At 36.7% G+C, this 17,435-nt stretch overlaps 1 protein-coding gene across 1 annotated transcript in view; it reads left to right on the forward strand.

Moving 5' to 3' along the window:
* The first annotated feature begins 2,926 nt into the window (after positions 1–2,926).
* HEATR5A (HEAT repeat containing 5A) overlaps positions 2,927–17,435 on the forward strand; it is a 127,822-nt gene continuing 113,313 nt past the window's right edge. Inside the window, exons 1-5 of the mRNA XM_012647877.1 lie at positions 2,927–3,089; positions 5,064–5,275; positions 6,527–6,635; positions 10,991–11,140; positions 12,143–12,317. Of these exons, the coding sequence (XP_012503331.1) occupies positions 2,964–3,089; positions 5,064–5,275; positions 6,527–6,635; positions 10,991–11,140; positions 12,143–12,317 (772 nt within the window). The 5' untranslated portion in view covers positions 2,927–2,963. The remainder of the gene's footprint in view (positions 3,090–5,063; positions 5,276–6,526; positions 6,636–10,990; positions 11,141–12,142; positions 12,318–17,435) is intronic.

The following is a 17,435-nucleotide window of genomic DNA, read 5'->3' on the forward strand; positions in this document are numbered from 1 at the left end:
GCTAGGATTACAGGTGTGAGCCACCGCGCCCGGCCAGAAAGGAGGATTTTTTTAAAGCAAGAATCTAGAATTCATGTTGTCTCTGTAAAAAGGAATTTCTTAGCATTGTTAGCATTTTTCTTTGTTCCTTAAAAGTTACATTTCTGAAAATAACCTAAGTTTTTTGTTTTTTTATAAACACTGTCAGTGCCCTGTCATGCATGGATGGTAATAGGCAGGTGGGTAGTACTGATTGAGAGGGGACAACCCTGATGGCTAAAGCAGCACATGGACTTTAGAAGACAACGTTAGGTGGGTGAAAGCTGTGCTTTGGCTTCTGAGATGATGTCATAGAATCTAGAATATTGGCCCAAGCCAGAGGACACAAGTACGGTAAAAGAGTAGGAGTTGAAAACTTAAATAGAAAATCCAAAGAAGTTAAATAAAAACCCATAGAGGCTGGGCATGGTGGCTGACACCTGTAATCTTAGCATTCTGGGAGCGTGAGGCAGGAGGATCGCTTGAGCTCAGGAGTTTGAGATCAGTCTGGCCGAGAGACACCCCATCTCTACTAAAAATAGAAAAAATTAGCCAGGCGTGGTGGTGCGTGCCTGTAGACCCAGCTACTTGGGAGGCTGAGACAGGAGGATTGCTAGAGCCCAGGAGTTTCAGGTTGCAGTGAGCTGTGATGATGCCACTGCACTCTAGCCAGGGTGAAAGAGTGAGACTCTGTCTCAAAAAATTGCCGGGCACAGTGGCTCACGCCTGTAATCCTAGCACTCTGGGAGGCTGAGGCGGGTAGATTGTTTGAGCTCAGGAGTTCGAGACCAGCCTGAGCAAGAGCGAGACCCCTGTCTCTACCAAAAATAGAAAGAAATTAATTGCACAGCTAAAAATATATATAGGAAAAAAATTAGCCAGGCATGGTGGCACATGCCTGTAGTCCCAGCTACTCGGGAGGCTGAGGCAGGAGGATCGCTTGAGCCCAGGAGTCTGAGGTTGCTGTGAGCTAGGCTGACGCCACGGCACTCTAGCCCGGGCAACACAGTGAGACTCTGTCTCAAAAAAAATAAATAAATAAAATAAATAAATAAATAAAAGACCATAGAAGTTGGCAAATAATGTAAGTGAATAAAGCAGACTAGGTGGCAACTGTGGCCTACTGGAGAGTCCTGCTCATTTTAGATTAAGGCATTTATGGCTGTATGAGAATATAGACCCAGATTTTTATGTGTAGTCTTCTCATGTTTAAATGTTAGCAACTAATTTTTTCCCCAGTGCCTTACATGCCAGATTTGGCCGACGGGGAACCAGTTCGTGACTACTGTTTTTTAAAAAGAGAATCTTTTCAGTTACATAATAATTATGATGATCTAATACTTTAAGTAATTTTATACTGGTAAACTCTCCAGGAGAAAAAAAATGAAAGAAAATAAAGGCCTTCCCTATGTCTCTCATCTATAATAATTTTCTAATACATCTTTACTTGCTTCTCTGTAAAAGATTGAGATTTGTTGAGGGGAACGAGAGGCATGCATTGTAAATAGTTTATCCATAGCATTCTATTTATAGTTCTATGAAATCCAATTACCGGTTTCTGTTTAGTTTGGAATTCTACTCAGATTTCTTTTTGATACGTTAGTGAACACGAGTACCCATTTTTTGTGTATGTATGGTAGCTTCTCTGTTGTTTAGTGTTCCTGATAATGGCTGCTATTCTTCCTGCAAGTAGTAGTAATTTTTTGTAATTACTTACATAACTTTTCCTGCTTTTTTACTGTGATCTTTTAAAAAATGTAGAAAAATGAAGAAGAGTAAAATGATTACTCACATAGCCACTACTTGTATTCAACTGTTAAAATTTTGCTGTATTTTATGGTCGAGTGATTGATTTACTTAACTATTTGAAAGTGAGTTGCAGTAAAGCATGTTCCTCCTAAAAATAAAAAATTCTGCTCATAATCACAATGCCATCTTGTAAATTTGTGTGCGAATATACATACACACACATTTAAATGTTGTGTTTGTTCTGTAACAGCACCTGCGTGTATCCAGGAGATGCTGATGAATAAAACAAACCAAATAAACCTCCTGTGTCTTCTACTGATTATTTACTACAACAAAATTTAGGCTACATTGGATCTGGGTCAGAGCAGATATGATCTTTATTGCTGTTATTCCTGGACAACATCCATTCAAGTGCCTTCAGGAAAAAAAAAAAAGTTTGCTTTCACAAGGCTCTCAGAGGAGAAGAAACTCTACTAGATGGGATGGGACACTTTCCTAAAGGGGAGCAGATGCTAATGGGCTTAAGTCCCTCTCATGGTTTGGATCTCCAGGTAAATGACAGGGCATGAGAGGTCTGGATATTTGGTCATTAGTTAATATGAACCTGTGACCCATTTTAGTAAAATGTATTTAAACTACAAGGAAAACTGAAAACCTAACACTGAGTAGTCTAAACTTAAAATTTCTAGAATTTTAGTGGAACATCTCTTTTATTTAGCAAGTTTTTGCATACTAGTGCCAGTAATACTACTCTATTTTGCCCTCTGCTTTCTTAAAAAAGGAGTACAGGTTAGGCACTGGGAGGCCAAGGCAGAGAGTATTGCTTGAGCCCAGGAGTTCGAGGTTGCAGCTAACTGTGATGAGGCCACTGCACTCTAGCCTGGGTGACAGAGAAGATCCTGTCTCAGGAAAAAAAAAAAAGGAGTACAGAATACAAAGGTGGATTTTTGTGTCAATATTAACTAGAACTTATTATTGGGATTTTCTTAGATTCACCCTAGAGCAGTTATAAAAAGTATATACATTTAATTATGTTTTCACTTTTCTGTGAAAGATTTCTAATATTATGATTGTCTTCCTTTTTACTTTCCTTTAAATTTTGTTATTTTCTTCTATTGCAGATTTTTGTTCTTAGGTATACTGACTGACGATTAACGAGAAGAATTGTGACCAGCTAGGAGAATTTGCTGCAAGGAATGGAATTAGCTCATAGCTTATTGCTGAATGAAGAAGCATACAGTCAACTAGGTGAAGTTCAGAAGGCAGAGTTTATTTTTGAGTGGTTGAGATATTTGGAAAAGCTCTTGCTAGCAACCAGCAGGGTGGGTAGAAATGATTAAAGCTATTTTTTTGTTTTTTAAGTGTTTTTTAATGTTAGTTCCTTTGGTTTGCTTTTCTAGTTTTGTCCAGAATAACCTAAATTACCTTTAAAATGCTAGATGTTGTTAAGACTTAATGAAATATAGTAAAATTTTTGCCCCCCATTGACATTTTTACCATTGTAAGAGCTTTGCTCCATTCAAAAAAGCAGAAAGAAATTAGCTAATATTTTTGGTATTATTTTAAAATATATGAAACATTAACTACAACCACATTGTATTATATACTTCATTTTCATTATCTTCTGCATCTTGTGTTCTTCCATGGTACACTATAGTGCTAAATAATGTAATGGAAGTTTCACTTAAAAAAAAAAAGTGTGAAGACTTTAAGGGAACTATGAATTGAAGAGCCTTAGGATAAACATATTCTCTCTTAAAAGCTCATGAAACGGGTACCAAAAAAGAAAACTGATTACTCATGCCCATCACCTGTATTGAGCAGGTATTAATATTTCTCCAGGTTTGCTTGATTGATTTACTAAGTGGTTGAGGTGGGGTTTTACTTCTGAATACTCTAGCATGTATCTCCTAAAAATAAGGACATTTCTCTTATAGCACCATGTGTAATAAAAAAGTGGTACAAAAACACTTATCATGGAGACATTTAGAATTTAACAAAAGACAAATTTTGTCAATTGGGGGAAAAAAAATAGCATTCCAAAACACATCCTTGTCTGAGACAATAGGAAACTGTGACTCTGGTTGTCATGATGTAAAACATTTGATAAGTTTGCTGATCATCAAGAAAAAGAAAAATAAAAGCAACTTCTAGATTTGAAAAATCTTTTTTTTTTCTTGAGACAGAGTCTCACTGTGTTTCCTGGACTAGAGTGAGTGCCGTGGCGTCAGCCTAGCTCACAGCAACCTCAAACTCCTGGGCTCAAGCGATCCTCCTGCCTCAGCCTCCCGAGTAGCTGGGATACAGGCATGCGCCACCATGCCCGGCTAATTTTTTCTATATATTTTTAGTTGTCTGATTAATTTCTTTGTATTTTTAGTAGAGACGGGGTCTCGCTCTTGCTCAGGCTGGTTTCGAACTCCTGAGCTCAAACAATCCGCCCGCCTCGGCCTCCCAGAGTGCTAGAATTACAGGCGTGAGCCACCGCCCCCGGCCGAAAAATCTTTTTTAAAAACACAAATTTTATACACTAACAAATATTTCATTGTGAAATTTTAGGCCTGAGTGAGCACCTGAATACTATTAGCTTTGTAATGATATTCTGTACTCCTTTTTTAGGTAGTAGACAGGGAAAAGGGGATAACATTAACATTTATATGCATAAGCTTGCAAAAAGAAAATTGCACTAAATTTAGAAATGTCTGAATAAAATAGGTTACCATTATAAGGTGAGCTTTAGTTATAAGTTACTGCTTTATTTATGCAGATATAAATGGGGGAGATAGGCTTAATAACTAAGAATCTTTAAAGGGCAAATTTGGTCATGGTGGCATGTGCCTGTAGTTCCAGCTCCTCTGGAGGCTGAGGCAGGAGGTTTGCTTGAGCCCAGGAGTTCAAGGCTGTAGTGCGCCATGATCATGCCTGTGAGTAGCTCTGCACCATCCTGGGCAACATAGGGAGACTCTGTCTCTATTAAAAAACAAATTTGTTGTATCTTTTAAACAAAAGAAGATTTAGAATAAATGGAATTCTAATCTTTGTTAACAGAGACTAAAGTATAGTCTGGTTCAGAATTGGAATTTTTTTTTTTTTTTTTTTGAGATATTAGCAGGGCAACAAACTACCTGTTAGGGTGGCATGATGACCATGCCACCAATTTATCTGTAACTTTTAGTCAAAATAATTTTGTATTTTTCTAGATCCTTTTTTATTCTTAAGTATATGAAATAAAAATTAGAGGGATGCCTATAAATTGTGTTGATTTTAAATTGTCTTTTTGTTACCTTTTTTTCTAGAGTGATGTAAGGGAGAAACAGAAGACTCTTGTTGAGCAGCTCCTGTCTTTGTTGAACAGCTCCCCAGGGCCTCCTACCCGCAAACTCCTCGCTAAGAATCTCGCTATACTTTATAGTATTGGGGACACATTCTCTGTTTACGAGACAATCGATAAATGTAATGATCTTATTCGTAGCAAAGATGATTCTCCAAGTTATCTTCCCACTAAACTGTAAGTTAAACATTAGAACAGAAAACAAAATATTGCTTCCTTGTTATATCATTTTTATAAAGTACCCAAACTACTTGCCTGTTACTATGAAACTGGATACAAATTCAGTTTTACTCATTTTAAATCTAACTTTTTAAAAAATAACTTTTTCCATTGATTGAGAAGCAGTTCTTTAAAAAAATTTTTAGACATTATAAAGTCTAGATTTGAGCTTTAAAACATTTTCCTAAAATTTTAGCAGTCAGTATTTAAGAAAAAGATATTTTAAATTCTTCATATTTTGGATTTTTTTTAGTTTATTAGTTCTTAGTAGTGAAAATTGATAATAAATATCATGTAGAAAAATACTCTTCTAAGATCCTAAAAAGAATAACTTAATTTCATTCTCATGGGATTTAGCTCATTTTATCACCTATTATTTTAGAAAAGGCAGTAAGCCATGTATGGTTCCACTATAGTAATTCTATAGAAATTTTTAGCTTATAACAGAATGTGATCTCCCATGAAGTGTTCAGATTTCAAATGTAATGGGAACATTATTTCTTGTTTTTACTTATCTTTTAAGTTCATCTTTGATTATCTCGTATATGAAGCCAGATTCTATTGAAATATTTTGTAGAATTTTGTAACAAATTTGAGAAGGTAGAATCTTCTTCGGGCTGAGGTTTAAGTTAACTGAAGATTAATACAGCCTTATGAAAGTCTTGTTATTGAAAATATAATCATTTCACATTCCCCTAAGTGTCATACCTTAGGATTTAACCACAGAGTAGATTCTGGGAAATTTTATCCTTTGAAAGTGAAATTAAATAGTTACTTTTTTCAACAAATGATGCCAGAACAATTGGATAGCCACAAGCAAAAGAATGAAGTTGGACCCTTCTATCACATCATGTTAAAAAATTCTATTCAAAATGGATCATAGATCATAGATCATAGATCATAGATCATAGATCTGAATGTAACAGCCAAAACTATAAAACTCTTAGGAAAAAACATGGGAGTAAATCTTATGACTTTGGATTGAGCAGTGGTTTCTTAGATATAACACCAAAAATACAACTGACAAAAGAAAATATAAATAAATTTTTATCACAATGAAAAACATTTGTGTTTCAAAAAATACTACCAGGAAAGTGAAAAGAAAACAGAATGTGGAAAAAATTTTAAATAGTCGCTTTTACATATTCTAAGATTTTTTATTCCTATTTTTTCAGCCATGACTAATTTCTAATTTAAATGTTTTTTCAGTGCTGCCGTGGTATGCTTGGGTTCCTTGTACAAGAAGTTGGGTAGAATACTGGGGAACACCTTTACTGATACAGTGGGGAATATTCTTAAAGCTATGAAGAGTGCAGAGGTAAGTAACTACAAGTTCAGCCAAAGAATAAAAAGATTGTATTTTATAGGTTTATGCTTTCCTGGGCCAATAAAGGAACTTTACAAATGACAGGCATATATAGATGTGTATATGTCTGTAAATTATTTCTAGGTGATGTACAATATGTACTGTATATATTGAATCCCTGTTGGAAAAATAATAATCCAAGAGAATCGTGTACTCATGTAAATCCAAATGGGCAAAAACTAAGATATTCCACTGGCCGACCCATCCCTGCTCCCTCCTCTCATTCCACCTTTTCCATTTGATACTACTTACTAGTGCCAGAGCAATTCCTTGTCACTACATAGTTGGTAACTGCTATATACCTGATGGATGGATTACTTACTGTACAGGCATCAGAAGGGAGTAAGGAATATAATTGGGGGAAAAGAGAGTGGAGGATAGAAGTGTGATCAGGATGACCTTTTGATTGCCAGGGGAATATATTTTCAGCCTTATCCTCCTCGTTGATATATTTGCATCATTTACTACTGTGGAACACACTTTGTTTTTGAGACTCTCTCTTCTCTTCATTTGACTTCGAAGATATGGTAATCTCTTGCCAAAAAGCATTTGTATGTTTGTATATTAAAAATTTTCAATCTATGGTCCCTAATATGTATGGATAACTTAGCACCTTTAAATATAAAAATAATACATCAGTTACTCATCTTAGAAAAATAGTCTAGGAAATAGTTCTGAAATAATTTATAGAAATGCTCAGTGGTCATACACACATTTTTAAAAATTAACAAGACAAAACATTGGAAAATTCAAATATGAAATATGTTAAATTTCAAGGAGGATTTCGCTGATTCAAGAACTTTTAAGAAGTGAAGTCTGTAACATAAAACTGGTGAGAGAATTTGCTCAGCCGATCACTTCTCAGCAGTAGTTTTCTAAAGATCGAAGAAGATCATTCAGGAGAAGAGATTTTTTAACACCTATAAATCTGGCTTTATTTAAAAGCAGATGTCTGTAAGAACTTTAATGTACTGAAATATAGCTATTTTAAACTTTTTTTTTCTTAAAACATCATTGGTTAAGCTATAATACTTTTTAGGCCCCTTGGTTAAAGAGGATATTCTATAGATATCAAACATTTTAATGTTGGTAAATATTTTATTGCTTCCCTATGTTTTCTCTTTATGATTTAGTTGGTCAGTTACCACATTTCAGAGATATCAAAAGGGATTCTTGTCTTTGATCTGTACCCATCAGTGACAAACATTTGAAACTGGAATAAAAGAAAGTTCAGAAGTTTCCCATTAGCACCCATTTTACTATGACTCTTGTACTCTTTTAAACAAAGATAAATTAATAATATTATTATGAAAATGATGCTTGATGCTGTTGTCTTCTTCCAACTTTACCTATCTTCAATGGTCTTAACTTCCTGGGATATAGAGATGATTTGGGGCATTTAGTAAAACAATAATACAAGTAGCTGTTTCTTGACTATTTACTATGTGCTAGGCACTGTAGTTAATGTTTACCCCATGACATTTATCTTACCTTTATTTTATACATGAGGAAATAAAAACAACTTAAAAATCACATATCTACTGAGGGTCAGAGACAAGTTCAAACCCAGGTGTTTTTAATTCTAAAGCTAAGACTTCTGAGTTAAACATTCCAACTAATAAATGATAAAATATTAATAGCTGCCAAATCTTTTGAACATTTGCTGTATATCTGGCATTGTTCTAAGCACTTTATACATATTAACTAATTTACTCCTTACAATAACCTATGAGGTGGAAACAATTATCTCCATTTTACAAATAAAGAAATAGATTTGCGCTAGGTTATGTAGCTAGTAGATATCAGACCCTGCATTCTTTCATTTTTTTTTAATTTTATTTTAATAGATTTAGGGGGTACAAATGGTTTTTTGTTACATGGATGAATTGTATACTGGAGAAGTCTAGGCTTTTAGTGCACCCATCACCTGAATCATGTACGTTGTACCCAATAGGTAATTTTTCATCCTGTACATCTCTTTCCTAGCCTCCCTCTTCTGAGTCTCCAGTGTCCATTATGTCACTCTATATGACCGTGCATACCCATTGCTTAGCTCCCACTTAGAAGTGAGAACATGTGGTGTTTGATTTTTTGTTCCTTGGTTAATTCACTTAGGATAATGGCCTCTAGTTCTATCCAAGTTGCTACAAGAGAAATTATTTCATTCCTTTTGATGGCTGAGTAGTATTCCATGGTATATATACCACGTTTTCTTTATCCACTCAACAGTTGATGGGCACTTAAGTTGATTCCATCCTTGCAATTGTGAATTGTGCTGCCATAAACATAAGTGCGGGTGTCTTTTTTTTTTTTTTTTTTTTTGAGACAGAGTCTCACTGTGTTGCCTGGGCTAGAGTGCCGTGGCATCATCTTAGCTCACAGCCACCTCAAACTCCTGGGCTCAAGCGATCCTCCTGCCTCAGCCTCCCGAGTAGCTGGGATTACAGGCATGCGCCACCATGCCCGGCTAGTTTTTTCTATATATTTTTAGTTGTCCAATTAATTTCTTCCTATTTTTTTAGTAGAGACGGGGTCTTGCTCTTGCTCAGACTGGTTTCGAACCCCTGAGCTCAAACAATCCGCCCGCCTCGGCCTCCCAGAGAGCTAGGATTACAGGCGTGAGCCACCGCGCCCGGCCAGTGTGGGTGTCCTTTTAATAAAATGATCTCTTTGGCTGGGCACAGTGGCTCACGCCTGTAATCCTAGCTCTCTGGGAGGCTGAGGCGGGTGGATTGTTTCAACTCGGGAGTGGAAGACCAGCCTGAGCAAGAGTGAGACCCCATCTCTACTAAAAAAATAGAAAGAAATGAGCTGGACAACTAAAAATGTATAGAAAAATTAGCCGGGCATGGTGGCGCATCCCTGTAGTCCCAGCTACTTGGGAAGCTGAGGCAGTAGGATCGCTTGAGCCCAGGAGTTTGAGGTTCCTGTGAGCTAGGCTGACGCCATGGCACTCTAGCCCGGGCAACAGTGTGAGACTCTGTTTCAAAAAAACAGGAAGTTTAGTCAATGCTTATTATTTATTAGAACTACTTCAAGTAGGCTGGCTTAGAAACAAGCAGCACCCTATAAATGGCTTTTACTACTTAGTTCTTAGGATAAACATGTTTATACTGTGAATAGCCACATGAATATCATAAAGATGGCAATTGTACATCATTACTTGGTGAAATTTCTTGTCTTCATGATTTCTTGTCTTTTTCTCAGTAGACAAAAAAATTGCTAAAAAGTCTGAATCTTCTAACTATACAGCTCATTACCTGGTAAAAACTGGAGCATCCCATTAGAAGTTCATAAAGTCTTCGGCAGCCATCTTTCCACCCCTTCTAATGCACAATCCAAAGCAAATATGTGCAAGTCAAAGAGGCAAAGTTTTCAAGTCGTCTACTTTCGTAGAACTGTGGTAGTACCAATGAAATTTCTTTTGATATAAACTTTAGTTGCTTGTGATGGAGATGACTAACGGCATCCCACCACCTCAGCCAAGTCAAGGTATATGGGCAGCAGCTAGTGGCAAGCAGCACACAAAGAAGGCAAGTGCTGCCATGTGTGAGATGTGTGAGCCAGGCACTCTAGTTGTGCAGTGCCCAGATATCAGGCGTGCTGGCGAGGTGCACACACAGCCACAGGGAGGGACATGGGTCACCATGGATGTGGGTATGCCAGGTGCCAGGCCTGGTGGCGGCGTGAACATACAACTAGGCTCTGGTGCAGGCTTCCTCCAGGGAAGCAGCTGAAAGTTTTAGTGTGTTGAAATGTAATATATGTAAGTAATACTTTTCAAATAGTAAATACTTTCTCTTTTATTTTTTTATTTTTATTTATTTATTTATTTATTTAAGACAAGAGTCTTGTTCTGCCACCTGGGCTAGAATGCAGTGGCGTCATCATAGCTCACTGCAACCTCAAACTCCTAGACTCAAGTGATCCTCCTGCCTCATCCTCCCCAGTAGCTGGGAGTAGAGGTGCATGCCACCACACCCAGCTAATTTTTTTCTAGTTTTGGTAGAGACAAAGTCTTATGCTCAGGCTGGTCTGGAACTCCTGGCCTCAAGCAGTCCTCCTGCCTCAGCCTCCAAGAGTGCTAGGATTATGGGAGTGAGCCATTACTCCTGGCCTCAAATAATAAATACTTTATGAAATAGTAACTGTTAATGTTTCTTGATGTCAGAATGGGTTTACTATGCACAAAAATCTGGGTATTTCTCTAATATGTGAGATAAATATCAATGTTTAATGCTGTTCTTCACCGTGGAATTATTTTTCCTGTTTAGTCTTTAAATTTTTATTTTTTTATTTTTTGGTAGTCACAAGGCCGTTATGAGATTATGCTGAGTCTACAAAATATATTGAATGGACTAGGAGCTGCCGCTACACCTTGCTACAGGGATGTTTATAAAGCTGCTAGATCCTGCTTAACAGATAGATCTATGGCTGTTCGTTGTGCTGCTGCAAAGGTAAAATGATCTAATAAGCAAAGTTTCTAAAAATTAAGGAAAATTAATCAGATTGTCTCTATAAAAGTGTTGGTAATAGCTACATGGTTTCAGAGCTGCAAACTTGGTAAATCAGCCAGAACTAACTGTCTCATTTTAACACGTGAGGAAACTGAGGCCCAGAGTTACATGAATTTCCCAAGGTTCAAGTAGTTGGCAACACATCGTCAGAGGCTAGGAAATTCAATTCCAGACTCTTAAGCATTCATTCCACTCTGCCATGCTTCCTTTCCATAATTGTGTAAACTAAAATTTATATGTAAGGTTCATGTTGTTTCAAAGTGATTTTCTTTTCTTTCTTTTTTTTTTTTGAGACAGAATCTTGCTCTGTTGCCCTGGCTAGAGTGCAGTGGCATAATCATAGCTCATAATCATTGCTCAAGCAATCCTCCTGCCTTAGCTTCCCAAGTAGTTGGGACTACAGGCCTGCACCACCACACCCAGCTAATTTTTTCTATTTTTGGTAGAGACATGATCTTGCTTTTGGTCAGGCTGGTCTTGAACTCCTGAGCTCAAGCGATCCTCTGCCTCGGCCTCCCAGAGTGTAAGGATTACAGGTGTGAGCCACCTTGCCCAGCCTCAAAATGATTCTTTTTGTTTTGTGTTTAATCATACTTTCTTAACATAGTTGGTTAGGCAGTACAGTATAGTACAGTAACACTTTTTAATGTTGGAATTATTCTCCTGGTTGCTTATAGCCAACAGATTGATTCTAAAGGCATTTTTCATAGTCCACTGAGTTAGAAATGGGCCCTCCCACCCTTTGTAGTTACAAATATATAGGATAATGTTTATGACTTTTAATAAGTATTCATTTGTTGTTCCTACAATTATTATATAAATACTTTGGATTTATGTATTATTTTATTAGATCCTGATAGTTTCTGCAACTTATTATATATACATCTGAACCTGACATTTATATTTTGTTTGTGTTTAATTTCTGTTTGTCCAATTGAATAGTGTCTCCTTGAACTTCAGAATGAGGCCATATTTATGTGGAGTACAGACCTGGACAGTGTGGCCACACTATGTTTTAAGTCCTTTGAAGGTTCCAATTATGATGTGCGGATTTCAGTTTCAAAGCTACTGGGCACAATATTGGCTAAAGCTCTAATTTTTAAAGATCCAGGAACAGGTAAATATATGTAATTATTTTCAGAATATCTTTTATAATTTTTCCCAGTTGATTTAAACAAATATATGTAGCATTACATCTACTCATTATTACTTTTGAAAAGAAGAATACAAATGAATTTTAGTTCATAAACATTGCTCTAGGCCCTAAGATTTCATTCTCAAAAAATTTCAGGAAAAAAAATACAAGAACTCTTGAAGTGTAGTATGCTTTGTTCAGTCATCTGCCTTTATATTATGATTTTTGTTTTTTTAATAAATTGTAAAGTATTAAGAGATATGATCTAAATCTTGAATTATTTTCATTTTACTAGCATACATCTGATTACATACATTTGGCTTGTCATTTTCTAGATTGGTACAAGGGAGCAAATGATGTATATTTGAAATTTACTCTGGGCAGTTTTCCTGACCTCAAGTGATCCTCCCACCTCAGCTTCCCAGAGTGCTAGGATTACAGGCATGAGCCATCATGCCCGGCCCAGCTAATTTTTCTTATTTTTTTTAGAGATGGAGGTCTCCTGCCTCAGCCTCCTAAGTCTCAAGCTGTAATCCCAGGTGCTGCACCAGGTACTGGGAGCTTTTAAGAAATGTAGAAACCCAGTCCCCACCCAACTTACTGAAGTAAAGTTTCATTTTAACAAGATCCCTAGGCAGTTTGTATGCACATTGAATTTTAGGAAACCTTGCTCTAGAAATTGTTTATTGTTAATGTAAGGGAGGATTTTAGTTTCTTCTAAAGCGGTGTTTCTTAACTAGGGGTGAGAGAAGATGGACTACAACATATCAGAATCACCTTAGAAACCTTAACAAACTGTACAACCTGCTCATTCTCTAGTTGAGACCTATAAGTTTAAAATTTGTAAGAAATTTTTATTTTTACTATGATTCTTCTAATCTTATAACTCACTACGACTTTATTTGTGGGGGTGTGGAGGGATGGAGGGAGGAAACCACAAAAAAACTCAAACCAGAAAAAAAGAGTTGTTTAAGGCATTTAAGAGGTTAAATCTTAAACCACCTAAAAAATTGAAATGAGAAGCCATGTTTAATCAAACCCTCTTGAAAATGTGAATTGCTCATTTCTGTAAATGTATCATTAGTACTAGCACACAGTTGCAGTAAAAACAAGCAAAATGTAGACTTGTATGATAAATCTGAGTAATACTTAAATCTCTACCTTCGTATAATAGCACTAAACTAATTCCTATATTTTTGTAATCAGACTAAGCTAAGTGAAGAATCAGCTTCACCCACACTAAAAAACTTTGGCCTAATCTTTTGTTATGAATGCTTTCATCTTGCATCTGTAAGTTCTACCATGTGTTATAACTGAGTTATTTTTATACAGTTAAAAAATGCTCTAGATGTCACAGTAGAATTTTTTAAAGTAGATGACTGAGAATTAGCAACATAGTGCTTATAATTTAGAACGCGAACACAGAGATTGTTTGAACAACTCAAACACAATATGCAAAAATTATGAGGTAAAGAACTGAAATGATTTTCCTAGTAAAACTAACAGGCTTCAAGTAGATGGCATATCATACCAAGGCACTTAAAAAGTAGGAAATGAGTATGGACATTTTCCATATATTGGGATAAGTTGCCAGGGATTTTTGTAATCTTTTAAAATTTTTTCCTGACCATGAACATCAAGTAGTTCTTTAAGGGTGATTGGAAGTCATGCTATATTTACCCTAGTCCATTTGCTCTCCCATTTTCCTAATTGACTATTTTATACCTTCTTCTAGCCTTAAGACTTCTTCCATCTTACTTTTATTTGATGGTCTGTCTTCCATATGCTCCCCAACACCTCTGCCCCCCTACCCCCTTCTGTACCTGTATACTCTGTCTCACTATTACTAAAGATAAATAATCCCATTTCCTGTTAGAGCTCATCCTCTTACCTGTGCAAAGACACTGCTGTAAGAAGATTCCATTCTCTCTTCTGCATCTATTTTTGCCTCTCTATTGGATTGTTTTTTACAAGAACATGCTTCTGTTTCTCTCATCTTTAAAAAACAAACAAACAAAAAACCTTCATGTACCTCTACGTCCCCAGTCAGCAAAAGCCCCATTTTTCCTCTTCCCTTTGCAGCAAAGTTCCTTGGAAGAGTTCTCAGTACTCACATCCTTATTTTCTCTACTCTCTTATCTTTCAAACTCACTTCAAATAGGATTTCCCCCCAATCACTCTACCAAGACTGTTCTTGTTAAGTTCACCAATGAACTCTGTATTCATTCATTCATTCAACAAAAATTTTTTAATTGTGTTAAGAGCACTTAACGTGAGATCTATTGTCTTAACAAATTTTTAATTTTATAATACAGTATTGTTGACCTGTAGGTACAATGTGGTACAGCAGATCTCTAGAACTTACTCATCTTGCTTAACTTAAACTTTATGCCTGTTGCCCAGTAAGTCCCTATTTCCTCCTCTTCTTAGCCCCTGACAGCCACCATTCTACTCTTTGATTCTATGAATTTGACTAATTTAGATACTTCATGTAAGTGGAATCATGGAGTATTTGCCTTCCTGTGACTTATTTCACTTAGCATAATGTCCCAAGGTTCATCCATGTTGTCATGCATCACAGAATTTCCTTCTATTTTTAAGGCTTAATAGTATTACATTGTATGTATACATACCACATTTTCTTTATCCATTCATCTGTTGATGGACACTTAGGTTGTTTCCACATCTTGGCTATTATGAATAGTGCTGCAGTAAATGTGGGAGTGGTAATATCTTTTTGAAATACTGATTTCAGTTCTTCTGGGTAAATACCCAGAAGTAGGATTACTAGGTCATACGGTAGTTCTATTTTTAATTTTTTGAGGAACTTCCATACTTGTTTTCCATATCAACTGTGCCATTTTGCATTCCCACCAACAGTGTGCAAGAGTTCCAGTTTCTCCACATCCTTGTCAACGCTTGTCTTTTGTTTTTGGATGATAGCCCCTGACAGGTGTGGTTTTAATTTGCATTTCCTTGATGATTAGTGGTGTTGAACATTTTTTCATATACCTGTTGGCCATTTCTATGTCTTCTTCAACAAGTATTTATTAGCACTTAAACAGAGCCAGGACCTGTTCTGAGCATGTGGTATATGTTATCGAACAAAGCAAATGAACACTCTTGCCCACGTGGAGCTTATGTTCTTATATATAGCCTTGGTAAAGCCAGCAGGCAGTTTTCAGCCATTTTATTTGACCTTTCAATAAGAGTTAGCTCAATTGATTCTCCTCTGTACCCTTTTTTCTCTTTCCTTTTAGGACCCCATACTTACCTGGCTTTCCTTCCTTCTACTAGAAATCCCTGTTCAGTTCTTTGATGGTTCCTTGTCTTCTCCTAGAGAAGGCTCGTGACCTGTAATTGGTCTTCTACTCTTTTCTATGTATTCTCACTCTCTTATGATCTTATCCAATCTCATGGCTGAAATGTCATCTCTATATCAGTGATTCCTGAATTTGTATCTTTAGCCCACTCTTCTTTCCTTGACACTAGACTCATATCCAGCTGCCTATTTGACATCTTTATTTGGATGTCTATCTAACATTTCAAATTATCTTGTCATAAAGTGAATGCTTCCCTCCCCCACACATACACATACCTGCTCTACTTGCATATTGGGTCATATAAATTGGTGACAACTCTATCCCTACAAGTGTGCAACCCAAAATTCATGAAGTCACTCTTGATAACTCTTTCTCTCACACCGAACATCTATTCTACTCGAGTATCTTAAAACATATCTAGAATCAAGATTCTTTAGAGAAATGGCTAATTCTGGGATTGGGGCAGGGGAAATCTAGGATGATTCTAGAACATCTTGTGCCAAAAAGGAAGGAGCTTCCACTAACCAGCTTTCTGAGAAGACTTCCACTAGTCAAACCCAGAAGAATATTAGAATCAAAACAAATGACAGAAATGGATCATAATCTGTTAAAAAAGGAATTTATGAGTATATACTGAATATAAATAAATAAAGAAGGAGAAGGGAAAGCTCTTTTTTTTTTTTTTTTTACAGTGGAATGCTAACCGATAACTATAGAAGGAATGGTTGTTAGAAATGACCTTTTTCATAATTATTGTTGTAATTTTTGCAGGTAAGGATCCTCAGTGGATTCTTGGATGAAAGTTTGATGGGTTATGCAGCGGTCCCCAACCTTTTTGGCACCAGGGACCAGTTTCATAGAAAATTTTTTCACAGAATGGGGGTCAGGGATGGGGTGTTGTGGGGCAAGGGGTGGGGCGCAGGGAGTGCAGAGCTCAGGCGGTCATGCACGGCCATTCCTAATAGGCCACAGACCAGTAGGGGGCCGCGGCCTGGGGATTGAGGACCACAGGGTTATAGGATATTTATGCCGTCTTAAAATATTGCCACACAGGTTGCACAGTAATTACAGATGATAATTTTACAGTGGACAGATCTGACAGTCTCCCCTTACTCAAATGTTCAAAGGTAGTATCACCAGTGAAGAGACAGACTGACACCGTGCCTGATAGTGCTTTTTGGTATCATGTATTGAGGAGGTTACGGTGTTACTTACATAGTTCTCTGCCAAAAACTCAGAGAAAATACCAAACTCAAATTGAGAGCCATTCTGTAAAACAATTGGCCATAAATGTATTTTTCAGAAGTGAAAAAATGGTGAGGAAAATATAATGAGTCTAGGTAGAAGATACAGCCGCATGTCACTAAACAACAGGGATGTGTTCTGAGAAATGCATTCTTCGGCGATTTTGTCATTGTGTGAACATAGAGTGTAGTTACACAAACCTAGGTGGTAGAGCCTGCTACACACCTAGGCTATGTGGTATAGCCTATTGATCCTAGGCTACAAACCTGTATAGCATGTTACTGTTACTGTATTGAATACTGTAGACAATTGTAACACGATAGTATTTGTATATCTAAATATAGAAAAGGTACAGTAAAAGTACAGTATAAAAGATAAAAAATAGTACAGCTGTGTAGGACACTTACCATGAATGGAGCTTGTAGGACTGGAAGTTGCTCTGGGTGAGTCAGTGAGTAGTAAGTGGTGAGTGAATGTGAAGGCCTCGGTCATTACTGTACACTAGTAAAGACTTTATAAACACTGTACACTT

The sequence above is a fragment of the Propithecus coquereli genome, unplaced genomic scaffold (genome assembly GCF_000956105.1).
Source record: "Propithecus coquereli isolate 6110/MARCELLA unplaced genomic scaffold, Pcoq_1.0 Scaffold273, whole genome shotgun sequence".
Classification (NCBI taxonomy): Eukaryota; Metazoa; Chordata; class Mammalia; order Primates; family Indriidae; genus Propithecus; species Propithecus coquereli.